This window comes from Sinocyclocheilus rhinocerous, unplaced genomic scaffold (genome assembly GCF_001515625.1).
Source record: "Sinocyclocheilus rhinocerous isolate Xijiao unplaced genomic scaffold, SAMN03320098_v1.1 scaffold2254, whole genome shotgun sequence".
Classification (NCBI taxonomy): domain Eukaryota; kingdom Metazoa; phylum Chordata; class Actinopteri; order Cypriniformes; family Cyprinidae; genus Sinocyclocheilus; species Sinocyclocheilus rhinocerous.
The window spans coordinates 303842-318153 of NW_015652339.1; the positions used below are offsets into that span (position 1 = coordinate 303842).

The 14312-nt window shown below is 32.1% G+C and overlaps 1 protein-coding gene across 1 annotated transcript in view; it reads left to right on the plus strand.

The window, feature by feature from the left end:
• The window catches only part of LOC107714877 (glypican-6-like), a 37251-nt gene extending 25850 nt beyond the window's left edge, over window positions 1-11401 (plus strand). Inside the window, exons 7-9 of the mRNA XM_016520869.1 lie at window positions 7957-8093; window positions 9675-9850; window positions 11017-11401. Coding sequence (XP_016376355.1) covers window positions 7957-8093; window positions 9675-9850; window positions 11017-11216 — 513 coding nt within the window. The 3' untranslated portion in view covers window positions 11217-11401. The remainder of the gene's footprint in view (window positions 1-7956; window positions 8094-9674; window positions 9851-11016) is intronic.
• Window positions 11402-14312: the final 2911 nt, after the last annotated feature.

Below are 14312 nucleotides of genomic sequence, written 5' to 3' on the forward strand. Positions count from 1 at the left end.
TAATAAAATAATAATAATAATAATAAATAAATAAATAAAAAATTTTAAAAATCGGGGGAAAAAAATTAATGAAAACTTTATTGACATTTTAAAAAACTAAAATAAATAAAAATGACAAAAGCACACAACAAACTACTAAAACTAACTAAAATTAAAGTGAAAATGGAAAATTTTAAAATAAAAACTTATTCAAAATGATCATTTTTGTTACTTGAAATAAAATAATCCTTACCTGAAATAATATAAAATAAAATATGGGAAAACTTTACATTTACTTTGTATCAGCTAGTTGCCAAGGCAACATTTCTCATTTTAATTTTTTTTTTTTTTACTTAATATGCTAAAATAATTAGAACTAAATCTGAAATAAAAATGAATAAAAACTATATTATTGACATAAAAAACTAATAAAAAATTACAAAAACACACAACAAAATTATTAAAGCTTTAACTAAAATTATAATAAAAATCGAATAAAATAAATCTAAAATTCTAAATTAAAATAATTACAAAATAAGCTGAAATAAAATCACTAAATACTATAATAAAATACTAAAATAACACTGGGTTGTGTCTCGAAGCATGTAATTTCACACAGATTGCAATTCCATTTAGTGCCACTAGTGGCATTAAAATGACATGCATATGTTGTGCATTAATATACCATAATATTTTTTGTTAATGCATTATATACCATATTATTTGCACGCAAATGTTTCTTTATCTAAAATTCAGAAGCTTATTTTTATGGTCATTTACACACTGCAGTGCCTGGCTATATTCACCTGTGTATTTCATGCGTTCAGTCAGTCGATCAGTTCCTCTAGAGTCTGCGCTCCATTCATGCTGTATTGAGGGGATTCAGAGAAAGGCGTATGTGAGCGAGTCTCTGAGGAGGTGCAGCGTTACGTCACATGATGTCTGATTCCTCCAGTGCGTTTGCTAATGGCTTCAGGTCCTCGAGGGCCGAGGACATTACTGATCTGACTGGATCTGCAGCTCCAGATGCTCCACGCAAACATGAGAAGTAGAGCTCTAACCAAAATAATAACACGATATGCTGATCGATCAATACAACTGATCACATTGAATCTCATATACCAATATCTGCTGAGAAAAGACATTGTTGTGGCAAACAAGCAAATCAGAGAGTGACCTTAATTGTCAGTATATTAGTGGTTATTGTTTAAAGAATAATATAGATATAGATATATAGATATATCTATCAAATTTTATTTTATTTCTGTTCATTTTGAAATTTTTTTTTTAAATGTCCTTGTCATTTTAATTTTAGTTAAAGTTTCAGTAATGTTTTTGTCATTTTTATTAGTTTTTAACTTTTAATTTTTTTTATAATGTTATATATAAACATATAATGTTTATATACATACATATAATGATTTTGGTAGCAACAAACTCTAATATAAAATTAATCATATGTTTTTATATATAGACACATACATTAATGGAAATGAGATAAGTTGCCTTGGCAACTAGCTGAAATAAAATAAGTTTTTTTATATTTTATTTAAAAAAAATGTTTTAATTTATTTTAAATTACAAAAAAAAATTATTTTGAATTAATTTTTATTTTTAAATTTTCCAGTTTAATTTTACTTAAAGTTTTAGTAGTTTTTTGCATGTGTTTTTGTCAATTTTATTAGTTTTTTATGTCAATATAGTTTTTATTTATTATTAAATTTCTAACAGAATCATAATGAATGTATCGGAAATATTAAATATACATGTATATTTATGTGTGTGTGTGTATATAGACATTAAAATATTTAAATTAATATATTAATTCACACACACACACACACACACATATATACATACAATTTTCCTTTTCTATTCCATGACTAAAAGCAACAGCAGAATACATGTTTAAAATAACAAAATTGTTTATATTTAAGAGTTCTTTGTTCAGATTAGGACTCCTCAGTCGTATTAATAAACTCAGTCAGCCCTCTCTTTGATGTGGAGTTTAGCTCGTTGCTCGATGGCAAACAGATTGAATCATTAGGATGCTTTATGAGTGGCATGAGAAATGGCTCTGGGTTTCTGTAACCTGATGCGCTCGTGTGCATTACGCTGAGCTCATGAGATATGTAAGAGGTGGAAATGAATTGCACATGATGCTTGATTGGATCTGTGAGGCTCAAATCCAGATCTCTGCTGCTAATGTGGCGCCTCGTGTCGCCAAACTCAAGAAACTGAACACCGGCTTCCACAAACGGCAGCCGCGCTCTCGTGAAGAGACTAGATAGAGTTGCAGAGGCTGTTTGTCTGGAGTTTATTTTTTGAGTGTTTTGTGATATTGTTGCTGTTGTAATTTACACGGGTTTAGTCAATATGGCATCTACTTCAGCATTTTATAAACTTGCAAATGTTTCAACTGTCTTGTGGTCATTTTTCACAAATAGGGTACAAAATAAGGCCTGAAAAAATCTTTAAAAAATCTTTTTATTGTATTTTAATTTTTTTATTTCAACAAATAGTCAGTGAAAGGAGGTGTTTTAACTTTTCAGAAAATTATTGATCATCCGATTCTGAAGGTCAAACTAAATATTACATGAGCTGTTTTGCATTATGTTCATATAAAGGTTTGCAATGTTTGCAACCCACTTAAATTTTGGAGCATGTTTACGTACAGTTGTTTTTTCCCCTAAACATTTAAATCAACTTTAAAATTAAGCAAATGGAGACTTTTTTATTTGTTCATTCATTCATTTAGAGGGAAAATCATGTGGTAACACACCAAATTAGGACATTTTTTGTAGAATTAATGTATTAGATGGTTTTATCTATCTATCTATCCATCCATCCATCCATCCATCCATCCATCCATCCATCCATCCATCCATCCATCCATCCATCCATCCATCCATCCATCCATCCATCCATCCATCCATCCATCCATCCATCCATCCATCCATCCATCACATTTTTAAATTTCATTTAAATTAAACATCATAATTACTTTAAAATCTTGACACTGTTTAACAGGCCAGAATCACAGAGGGACAAACATTTGATGTTTCAAACTACTAAACTACTTAACTACTTTTGTTAGATAAACCCTTGTCTAGTTTTATATAATATAGGCACAAATGCAATGATTTATGCTTTAAAAATCCTTTTAAAAAGTCTTCCAAAAATATTGCAAAATACAGTTTTATGAAGTTAAGGATCAAATGCATTGATAAAAACATTATTTTCTGAAACACTAGTGGCTTAAAATAGTCCTGGAACACAGTTCAGGTCGTTCATCTTTTTTTCTGGCCGTGTTTTTATTTACTCAAGCTCAAATAGGCAGATATGCGTTATAGATGCTTGAGCATAATCATCACTTTCAGGACTCCCCACACAAAAGTAAACATGACGAGGTTAGATTTGTTCAGATTGTGTTTATTTAATGGCATATTTTGTGCTTTGCTGACTGCAGCCTGACAAACAGCATTGGCCAAACATTCATCTGTACGGCTGGAGCAGAAATGAACCGATGTCTTGTTGTTTTTTGTCAGACGACTGATGATGTTCACTTCTACATCCACAGGACTCTGGAGCAATTATTGGCGTATAGATCTGCTTTTGAAGAGCCGCATGTATACAGCAGACATTGATTTTCGTGTGGGTGCAGGTTAAAGACAGTGATTGTGAAATCTCACCAGTTTTATAATCTGAGCCTGATTTCACAGATTTTCTCTACAGATGAAGCTCTAGTGAATGCTGCTGCTGTTTTACACTGGACACATGTGGCACAATGTGACTAAAGAGGTCTATAATTTACGGAGGGATTGATCGATTAGCATGACAGTCGCAAACTCTTTACTAGTGACTATCTTTTACTGACCAAAAACTACAGACAGGGAAAAATATCATTTCATTTTACACTTATATCACAGGACACTTGCAAAACATCAGCTACAATAAAATGATTGATTTGTATTTATTTATGTTTATTTTTATTTAATTGTGTTTATATATTATTGTTTATTCAATTTATTATTTGTTTTTATTCATTATTTTATATATTTATTCAATTTTATTTATTATGTTTTATTTATTTTATTTAATTGTTTAAATATGTTTCATTCAGTTTTATTTATTTGTTTTTTAAATTATTTTATTGTTTATTTGTATTTATTTTTTATATGTATTTAATAATTGTATTTATTTTTATTTAGGAATTATTTATATTTTTTAATTGCTTATACATGTTTATTTTTTCATTTATGTTTATATGTTTATTTATTCAGTTATATTTCTATTTGGTTTATTAATATTTATTTTATTTCAATATGTTTATTTTATTATTTATTTTATGTTTATTTATATTTATTTGTTAATTATTTGTTTTCATTTATTTATTTTCATTTATTATTTTTTATTTTAATTATTTATTTATTCATTCATTTATAATTGTTGATTTTATTTATTTATTTAATTGATTGATTTCTTTCTTCTTCTTTTTTTTTTTTTTTGTCTGAATGCCCGTCAAAAGAGAAAGAGTCTCTTTGCCCTGGAAGGGTGTAGTTATGGCATCTTTCCAGCAGAGACTAACTAACCCATGCTAACCAGTCAAACCCTTGGTCATAATGTGGCAAAACCAGTCTACAGCGAAAATTAACAGACTACATATTTATGCACAGCTACATTATTTTCTTGCTTGTCTAAAATGATATTATTTACATTTTTTATATATTTAAACAGCTTGTTCTAATATAAATCTAATGTAATGTTTTTGTTGTTTGTTTCTAACCATGCATACACTACCACTTAAATGTTTTTTGTCTGTAATTTTTAAAAATCTTTTTGAAAGAAGTCTCTTCTACTCAACAAGGCTGCAATAATTTGATCAATAATACAGTAAAAACTGTGAAATAGTATTACAATTTAAAATAACTGTGTTCTATTTGAATATATTTTAAAGAGTAATTTATCACAATATCACAACGTAATATTGTTTGTTTCTGGCGTAGACACAATTTTTGTAGCTGTAAATTGTGGCGGGTGAATGTATCATGACTGTGAAATCGCTTCTCTGTGTGTATTTCCGTGTAGCTTGTATTGGAAGTTTTTCAGCTTTGAAAACATCTTGCTGTACTTCATATCTGTCAGTAAGCTAGTGAGGAGCATGGTCTCCATTATAAGGCGTTTTTACATCTCAAGAAAGCAGACGATGCTTTCTGTCCTGAGGGGAGGTTTCCACAGCAATTACTCCAGAAGCAGCGTGGAGCTTCACTTTAATTAGCTTTATTTTACACAACTTCTCTGTGCTGGAAGCCTGGAGGATAAAACAGAGAAACTTGAAACAGTTTCATCAATATACTGTCATCTGGCGGTGGGTTGATAAATTAGGACAATTTAATAAAAAGATTGACATGACACTTATATTTGCTCCTTAGTTTGCCTTCCTTAAAAACCCTCAGTTTCCATGTCATCTTTGTCTCGTATTAACGTTGCTTTAATGGTGTAGTGTGTTTATGTTTATTAAAAAGACTCCTTAATTCTACTCCTTCATCGTGTGCCCTTGACTAAAACCACGCACCGTGACAGAATACGAGACCCATACAGAAGATGGCTGAAAACGAGCGGTGTTGGAGAAGGCAGCTGGTTCTGGTCCGTAGGGCGCAGGCCGATTGGAGGTATTGATCGCCGGCTGCTCGGAAGTCGAGAGGGCTGGTCGAGCATCACGCAGGCCCATCGGCTGATTCAAGGTCTCGCTCGCCGACCGCCGCCAACGCATGCCCGCCGGCCGCTGGCCTCTCAGCGTTGCTGGACATGGCGCTGCCCTTGGAGTTCACTGCTCCTATCCTCACCCGAGAATTGGCTCTAGAAAGTTTTCCTTCATCTCCTGAGTCTCCTTCGTCTTCGCTGGTTCCGTCCAGCTCCCCATCATCTTCTTCGCCTCTGCTGGTCCCATCCAGCCCTCCATCGTCTCTAGAGCGCCCCCCAGTGCCAGCTCCAGCCCCAAAACTCGCTCCAGTGCCAGCTCCTCGAAAGCGCTTTGCTGTGCCTGCCCCTCCAGAGCACCCTCCTTATCCAATGTTCAGATGTATCTTCTGTAAATGTATGCAAATTATTGCATATTTTATAAAAAAATGCATCATTTGCATATTTAACATCACATTAAAAAAATTGTAATACAAAACAGTTGTCTTAATTTACTATGATTAATCAGCTGGGGAAAGTACTGTTTGGACAAATGTAGTGTCTTGCCTTAAATGAGTAGTTCATTAATCAGTTTTAGGTGAAATGTTCCTTTAAATTGGATTATGGAGGACGAGTTGTTGTTGAAGATATTTCTGTCATGTCTATCTCTCCATCGTTTCTGTCTATCCTTCTTTTTTCTGCTTTTTCTATCTCTGGCATTTAGTGATATGTTTGTTTTAAATGAGCTAGTAAAGTCAGTACAGTTAGTACTCAAGCCATGTTGTCAGTAATGATGCAATATCAGGTAAAAATTCCTTTCAAAGCAACTGGACATATTATAAATTTAGTATTTTGGGTAATTTTAATTTTTATGGCAGGATCAGAAGTATGATGTTTCTTTAATGTAGGTCACATTAAGTAAGTACTTGTTAAATATTAAAGGAATGGTTTAGCCAAAAATAAAAACATATTTACATTATACACGCACTATATCATTATTAATATGACATGAGCACAAATGTAATAGCACGTGTAATAGCATCATTACCTGACTGATTTAATAAAGGAAGTGAAACACAGCTGTGTTGAGACTGAAGCACCTGCGCCCTCTAGTGCTGAAGGATGAGATCTGCGTGCATGGTGTATTGATTTTTAAATGCAGTTCGGATCACTTCTTGAATGAAAATGAATATTGAATATTGAGTGATCAAAAAGTTGGACCTCATGATTTTTGAAAACCTGGATATATGAGGGGAATATTAAGTGTGTGACCTAGAAAAGTTCTAGAATAGTCGTGGGAATTAATCAAATCTTATGGAATCTCGTGGAAATTTAGATTTTATAATGAAAATTTTATAACGAATGAAAACAGTTTATCTGTTAGAAATTGCTATTTTTAAGTTAAAAATAATAATAAAAAAATAAAGTCAAGTAAATTAATTGGTAATAAAAAGTGTAAACCCTTTCAATAACATTCAGTTATTGAAAAGAATGTTATAATAGTTAACTAAAACTGAAACATTTTTTTTTTACTTGAAATCAAACAAACATTAACTGATACATTAAAATGTATTGTATAAAAAAAATACTCATTTAAAATAATATAAAATATACTTATATAAAAAAATACTTATTTTATTTCAGCTATTTGCTAAAGCAACATTTCTCATTTTCATTTAGTTTAATTTATTTAAAAAATTATAATAAAAAAACAAAATAAAAATGAATAAAAACTATATAGACATTAAAAATGAGAAGAACACAACAAAATTAACAAAAATTTAAATGGAAAATTATAATTTCTTAATTATACCAAAATAACACAAATTGAAACTTCTGGAATTTAATTATTTAAATTATTTATTGTAATTTTTGTAATATATTGCCACTCCTAGTTTCTGTAAATCAAAAATGAGAAGCTTTATCATTACAACAGAAGTAGCAGAAATATATTGACTGGCCTTCAAATATCGTCTTTGGCCGCTGATCTGAAGGCTTCTGCTTAAATGCTTGAAATTGGTTTTGTAGACTAATAAAAGCTTTATTTATAACAGATGATGTTTAAGGTTTTTGAGTCATATATACATTATATATAATTTATAGATTTTCCATTTGCAGTAATTCATAGTTATCATAGTTTTCATGTTGCTATTCTAAAATCTTTTATAAATATAGTCATAATAAAGAATGAGTGGACGTGTCCAAACTTTTGACCATTAGTGAACATCTTTCTATACATTTGCTTTGTGTTCAGTGCCTTACAGTTGTTTCAACAGTCGTCATTATACCATCATCCAGGTGACTGACGTCAAGGAGAAGCTGAAGAAGTTCAGGAAGTTCTGGTCATCACTTCCTGAGGCCTTCTGTCAGGAGGAACATGTGGCGGCTGCAGAAAGCGCAGAGGACGTCTGCTGGAACGGCCGTGAAAAGGGCAGGTAAAACATCTGGAATCAAGCATCTGTACAGCTGTGGATGTGTGGATTCACTGCTCAATAGATCAGGACAGTTTTACATATGTGACAATGGACCACAAAACCAGTAATAAGGGTCAATTTTTCAAAATTGAGATTTATACATCACCTGAAAGCGGAATAAATGAGCTTTCCATTGATGTATGGTTTGTTATGATCGGACAATATTTGGCCGAGATACAACTATTTGATAATCTGGAATCTGAGGGTGCAAAAAAATCAACATATTGAGAAAATCATCTTTAAAGTTGTCCAAATGAAGTTCTTAGCAATGCATATTACTAATCAAAAATTAAGTTTTAATATATCTACAGTAGGAAATTTACCAAATATCTTCATGGAACATGATCTTTACTTAATATCCTAATGATTTTTGGCATAAAAGAAAAATCAATAATTTTGTATTGTATTGTTGGCTATTGCTACAAATATACCCCAGCGACTTAAGACTGCTTTTGTGCTCCAGGGTCACATATCTACTTTTGAATGTGTACAACTCTTATTGAGAAGATCTTGAGATGCTGTTCTCAATGATCTCCTTATTTGTTTGTTTTGTAAAAGAGCTTATTGTACTGTGAAACATACTGTAACTTTCTGAACCCCAAAAAAGACCATCTATTGAAACTTAATGACTCGTTCCAAACTTTACAAAAAATTTGTATTAAAAATGATTATTATTGTTAAATATTATTATATGACCCCTTTAACTAGTTGTGCTGAAATTTGTTTTCCATTATTGGATACCGTTTTCATGGGGAGACACTTGTGAGACCAAATTTGTAAATATTAAATTATATAATTATTATACAATGTAATAAATACTGTATTATTAAAAATGTTTTTGTTTTATTCTGTAAACTACTAATGTTATAAATAATATTAATATTATGTCATATAAATTTAGAGCATTTTTGACAATTGGTCAAAATAATAAAAATTTTTTATATATATATATACACACACAGACACACACATATATATATGTGTGTGTGTGTGTGTGTGTGTGTGTGTGTATTATATTACAATATTATATTATATAAAATGTTGAAGAAATGTTGCCTTATTGATAACTGTAATAAGTTTAAGTTGAAGCACTAGAATTACTAACTGCAAATTAAAAACTTAAACTGAACTAAAACTGAAATGAAAATAAATTAAACCCCAAAAAAACTGATAAAAATGACAAAATCATGCATTCAAATTAAACAAATTAAAGTGAAAACTGGAAATGTAAAAATAAAAGCTAATTTAAAATATTAATGAAAACTATAACAGTATATAAACAATATTAAAATAATACTGGTATAATGTGTATTTACTGGTCAGACTTAATCTGACATGTTTGTATGTTTATTTCACGACTCCAGGGGAGTCGTGGCCTAATGGTTAGAGAGTCGGACTCGTAACCCAAAGTCACACTTTATTTATGCTGCACTATATGTGGTTTATTGATAGCCAAAAATGTGCAGTTAGAAAGGAGATTGGGACAAATTTGAATATTATGCATTGAATTTGCACAACTACTGAGTTTTTTTTTTCCCCCAGATATGTCCCTGAGGTTCTGAAAGACGGACTGACCAATCAAGCGAATAACCCGGAGGTGGGCGTGGACATTTCCAGACCGGACACTCTGATTCGACAGCAGATCATGGCTCTCAGGGTGATGATCAACAAACTCAAGAATGCATATAACGGCAATAACATCTACTTTCAGGACTCAAGTAAGTCACGATGTGTTTGGACTAAATCACACAGCCACTACAGACATGATCTACACTCATTCACCGACTGATTCTGTCGTCTGTTTGATAGTATTCAGCACATAAAGTGCCTTTAGTATGATTTTTAAAAAACGTAAGAATACATTTTTATATTGTTAGTAATATTTCAAGATGAACACTTACTGGATTGAAGCAACTTAATTTTACTTGATTATCCATACATTGCTTTTTAGAAAAAAATCACATTAAAATGTAAGTAACAAATAAGACCTTCAGGTTTTTGAGGAATGTTTATTTTTATGGCTCATATAGACTGATATTGTGAGAATATGGAGGAAAAAACAGCTCAGTTTTATTCAGAGACTCAAACTGAGCAAAAATATGCAATTTGGTGCAGATGCTGATATTTATATGGACAAAACGTGATGCAATTCTGATGCTTGTAATGTAAATCAATGAGATTTTTATAACAGTACAGCAGATACTTACATAAAATGATCTAAATATCAGTCGTCACTCTATATCTCCAGTAATCTGTCTCAGTAAGATGAGATTGAAATGCTCCAAACATATAATGCAGTGATTGAGAGCTGAAGTAATAAAAGCTCCTCAGAAGATGTGAGATGTTCTGGAGGCTTGTGAAGATCATTCCACCGCTGAGGAACAGTGAAAGTAAAGCTTCTGGAAACAAACGCTCCTCAAAAGATCCTGAGGATCAGATTTGAGACTCTAAAACATGATTGATGGAGAATCAAGTAAAGCTGAGCTGCTTCAGTCCAGTAAGTGTTCATCTGGAGATATATGACTAGAGTTATTCTGACGTTTACTTGAGAAAAATCTGTAAAAATCAGAAGCACGAGCTGAAGGTGGACTTTTGGACAATTATACGAAAAGTCTAAAAGAGTATAAATCGGACAACAGAAGGCATGTAGTAGATTGTGAACAACAGGTTTAACATCAAAGATTGGATCATGTTGATCATTTAGAGGCCTAATTTTGAAAAATCAGATACAGTAGGCTTTCACTGCTGTTTCCAGAGGGCATTATTAGTCTTGCATAACCAAACTTCTGACTTTTGGCATGAAATCTGGTCCAAAGTAGTTTTATTAAGTCAGATCTGGAAATGTATCTCTGCTCGCTGCATAAGCTGAATTTTTGCCTCTCAGATGACGAGAGCAGCGGTTCTGGCAGCGGCAGCGGCTTCACTGAGATGTGCGTCACTGAATCAGACTCTTTCATCACTGACGCTCCCGTTCAGGAAGCAGAGAAAACAGATGAATCATCTCCTGCTTCCATCATCCAGCCCAACCTACTGCTGCTACTGCTGGTCTTCACCGCGCTGGCCTTGAAAGAGCACTGGAGATAGTGACCGCTGGGCTCCACACAGACTGCTTGTGTTTTATATCAGACTGGACCACTGATCTTAGCCGTCTGAAGACTTTTGAGGCCGTTCTTCCTGATTCAAAGATCACCGAACGGCAGGTTTTGCATGATGGAAGATCTTCAAAAGGGTCGTAAGCATTTCAGTATAGTAGATTAAAGGAGTAGTTCAGCCAGAAATGAAAATGTGCTGAAACAAAGATGTTGAGTTTGTTTCTTCATCAGATTTGGAGAAATGTAGCATTGCATCAGTGTCTCAGCAATGGATGCTCTGCAGTGAATGGGTGCCGTCAGAATGAGAGTCCAAACAGCTGATAAAAACATCACAATAATCCACACCACTCCAGTCCATCAGTTAACATCAGTTGTGTGCGCTGTGTGAACATGATGTTACTGTAGCTCTAGAACATGCATTTATTCATCTCACTTGCACAAAAACAGATTCAGTATTCCTCAAAATTAATAAAAACAGTGAAATGCAAACTCAGAATATGACACAAACCTGTAATAATTAAATATGTTAAATAACACAAATATCCTTTATGTATTTAATCCCATTTTATTAACCAGTGTCTTTGCTGCTGAGCTTCAATTATCCAATTTAACCATACTAATAAGCAAAAATGACTTTAGATAAACATAACATTTGTGTTCCGGAAGAGTGTTAAACTTTCTTCTCATGCGTCCTATTCTTTGTGCAATCCAGAATGGTTTGAGCTGCGCCCTCTACTGTACAGACGTGATTTGACATTTCCTTCAGCCTGAGGCTTATTCATTTCATTTTGGTTTGAAAGGGCTTTTACTTTTGCCAAAAATAGAACTTTTTATATTAAAAACAAACTTGCAAGCCCAGCCCAGATTAAAAAAGCAATGCAAAAGTAATGTAACACATTACTTTCTACAAAAAGTAACTAAGTAACACAATTAGTTTTTTAGGGAGTAATGCAATATTGTAATGCATTACTTTTGAAAGTAACTTTCCCCAACACTGGTCTTAATGCTGGATTTGTTTCTTACAAACACACAGCTTTTGTCTTCTCCAGATGTTAACTGATGGACTGGAGTGCTGTGGATTACTTGTGGATTATTGTGATGTTTTTATCAGCTGTTTGGACTCTCATTCTGACGGCACCCATTCACTGCAGAGCATCCATTGCTGAGACACTGATGCAATGCTACATTTCTCCAAATCTGATGAAGAAACAAACTCATCTACAACTTGGATGGCTTGAGGGTGAGTAAATCTTTAGCAAATTTTTGGGTGAAGTACTCCTTTAAAGGCATAGTTCACCCAAAATGATTTACTTACCCTCATGCAAATGTGTATGCTCTTATTTGGAGATTGACTGTTAACGTAAAAGAAATAATGCATACAGATTCTTTAAAATGTTATATTTGTGTGTCCGCTGATAAAAATGTCATCATACAGGGTGAGTAAATAATGCCAGAACTGTGTGAACTATCCCTTTAACTGCAACACATGTATCCTTTATATTTTGCAGATTATTAAGTTCTTCTTTTTATGTATTCTTCTCACACATATTTTGAACATTTTCATGCTTTCTTGAAAATAGAAGATAATATCTAAACTAATTTAAAAGATTATCTGAACAGGATCTGAGAAATTAGGGAAAATCAATTAATCTGCATCACATTTAGTTCTCATGCACATAATATGTCATTCTTGCATATAATATTAACACGTTAGTACTGCGATCATTTATGCAACACTAGCAAGTCTTCATATAATTGATTAAATCTGGTTGAACACACACTACCATTCAGATGTTTGGGGTCAGTATGTTTTTTTAAATTTTTTTTATAAATTAATACTTTTATTCAGCAAGGATGCATTAATTTGATCAAAAGTGACAGTAAAGACATTTATAATGTTACAAAAAAATTATATTTCAAATAAATGCTGTTCTTTTGAACTTTCTATTCATCAAAGAATCCTGTAAAATAAAATGTATCACCGTTTCCACAAAAATATTGTGCAGCACAACTGTTTTCAACATTGATAATAATCAGAAATGTTTCTCGAGCAGCAAATCAGCATATTAGAATGATTTCTGAAGATCATGTGACTCTGAAGACTGGAGTAATGATGCTGAAAATACAGCTTTGATCACAGAAATAAATTACATTTTACTATATATTCACATAGAAAACAGCTATTTTAAATTATAATAATATTTAACATTTTTACTGTATTTTGATCAAATAAATGCAGCCTTGGTGAGCAGAAGAGACTTCTTTCAAAAGCATATTACCGCTATTGAAATGTGATTCACAGTATTCTGTTGGTGAAATCTTAAGCGAGTTTTCATCCCTTCAAAGAGTTTCAGTAGGAGATTCAGTTTTTGTGCCCTGTGTAATATATAAGAAATCATTTGCACAGTTAGTTTTTAATTTGCACAAGTGCTTAAGCAGTTTGTGGGAATATTTTTTTTGTGTATATGTAGAAGATGGATGATTGTAAACAATAATACCATTCCATGGAAAGAAATATAGACTTGTGATACTGTACATGTATGTTTTTAATCATATTTTCTACCTAAATGACCTGGATGGTAGTGTTTTGCGGTAAATCCCTTATAAAACATCAGCTTCATGAAAGGCCATATTGAATCTGTCAGTGGAGGATTAAGGCTGACTGATTTATTATGAGTGCTATTTTTATATTTAGAAGATTTTAGTGTTACTTATTTCCAGCAAGTTTTCCGTTGCAAATCCTGCTATGCTTTTTTTTTTCTTTGCACTTTTCTGTATTAGTCTTATTAATATGTACAGTTATGGTGCAAAAATCATATTCTTAATCAGAATTTTTGCAACAAAATATATATTCTTTAGTCAAGAGTATTTAATTGAGAAGCAAGATTGAATGTACCTTGAGATGTTTGCTTTTCTTACCCCATTTACAAATATATAGCTCACTAAATTGTGTTAGATTTAATGGTTTAAAAAAGAAAAAAAGTCAACTTTTTGCTGAATAAGTAATTTACTTTTTCTTATTTTTTTGAAAACATGTCTTTGTTATCAATCCGTTGTGAAAATCTTGATTAAAGAGTATTTAGATGTT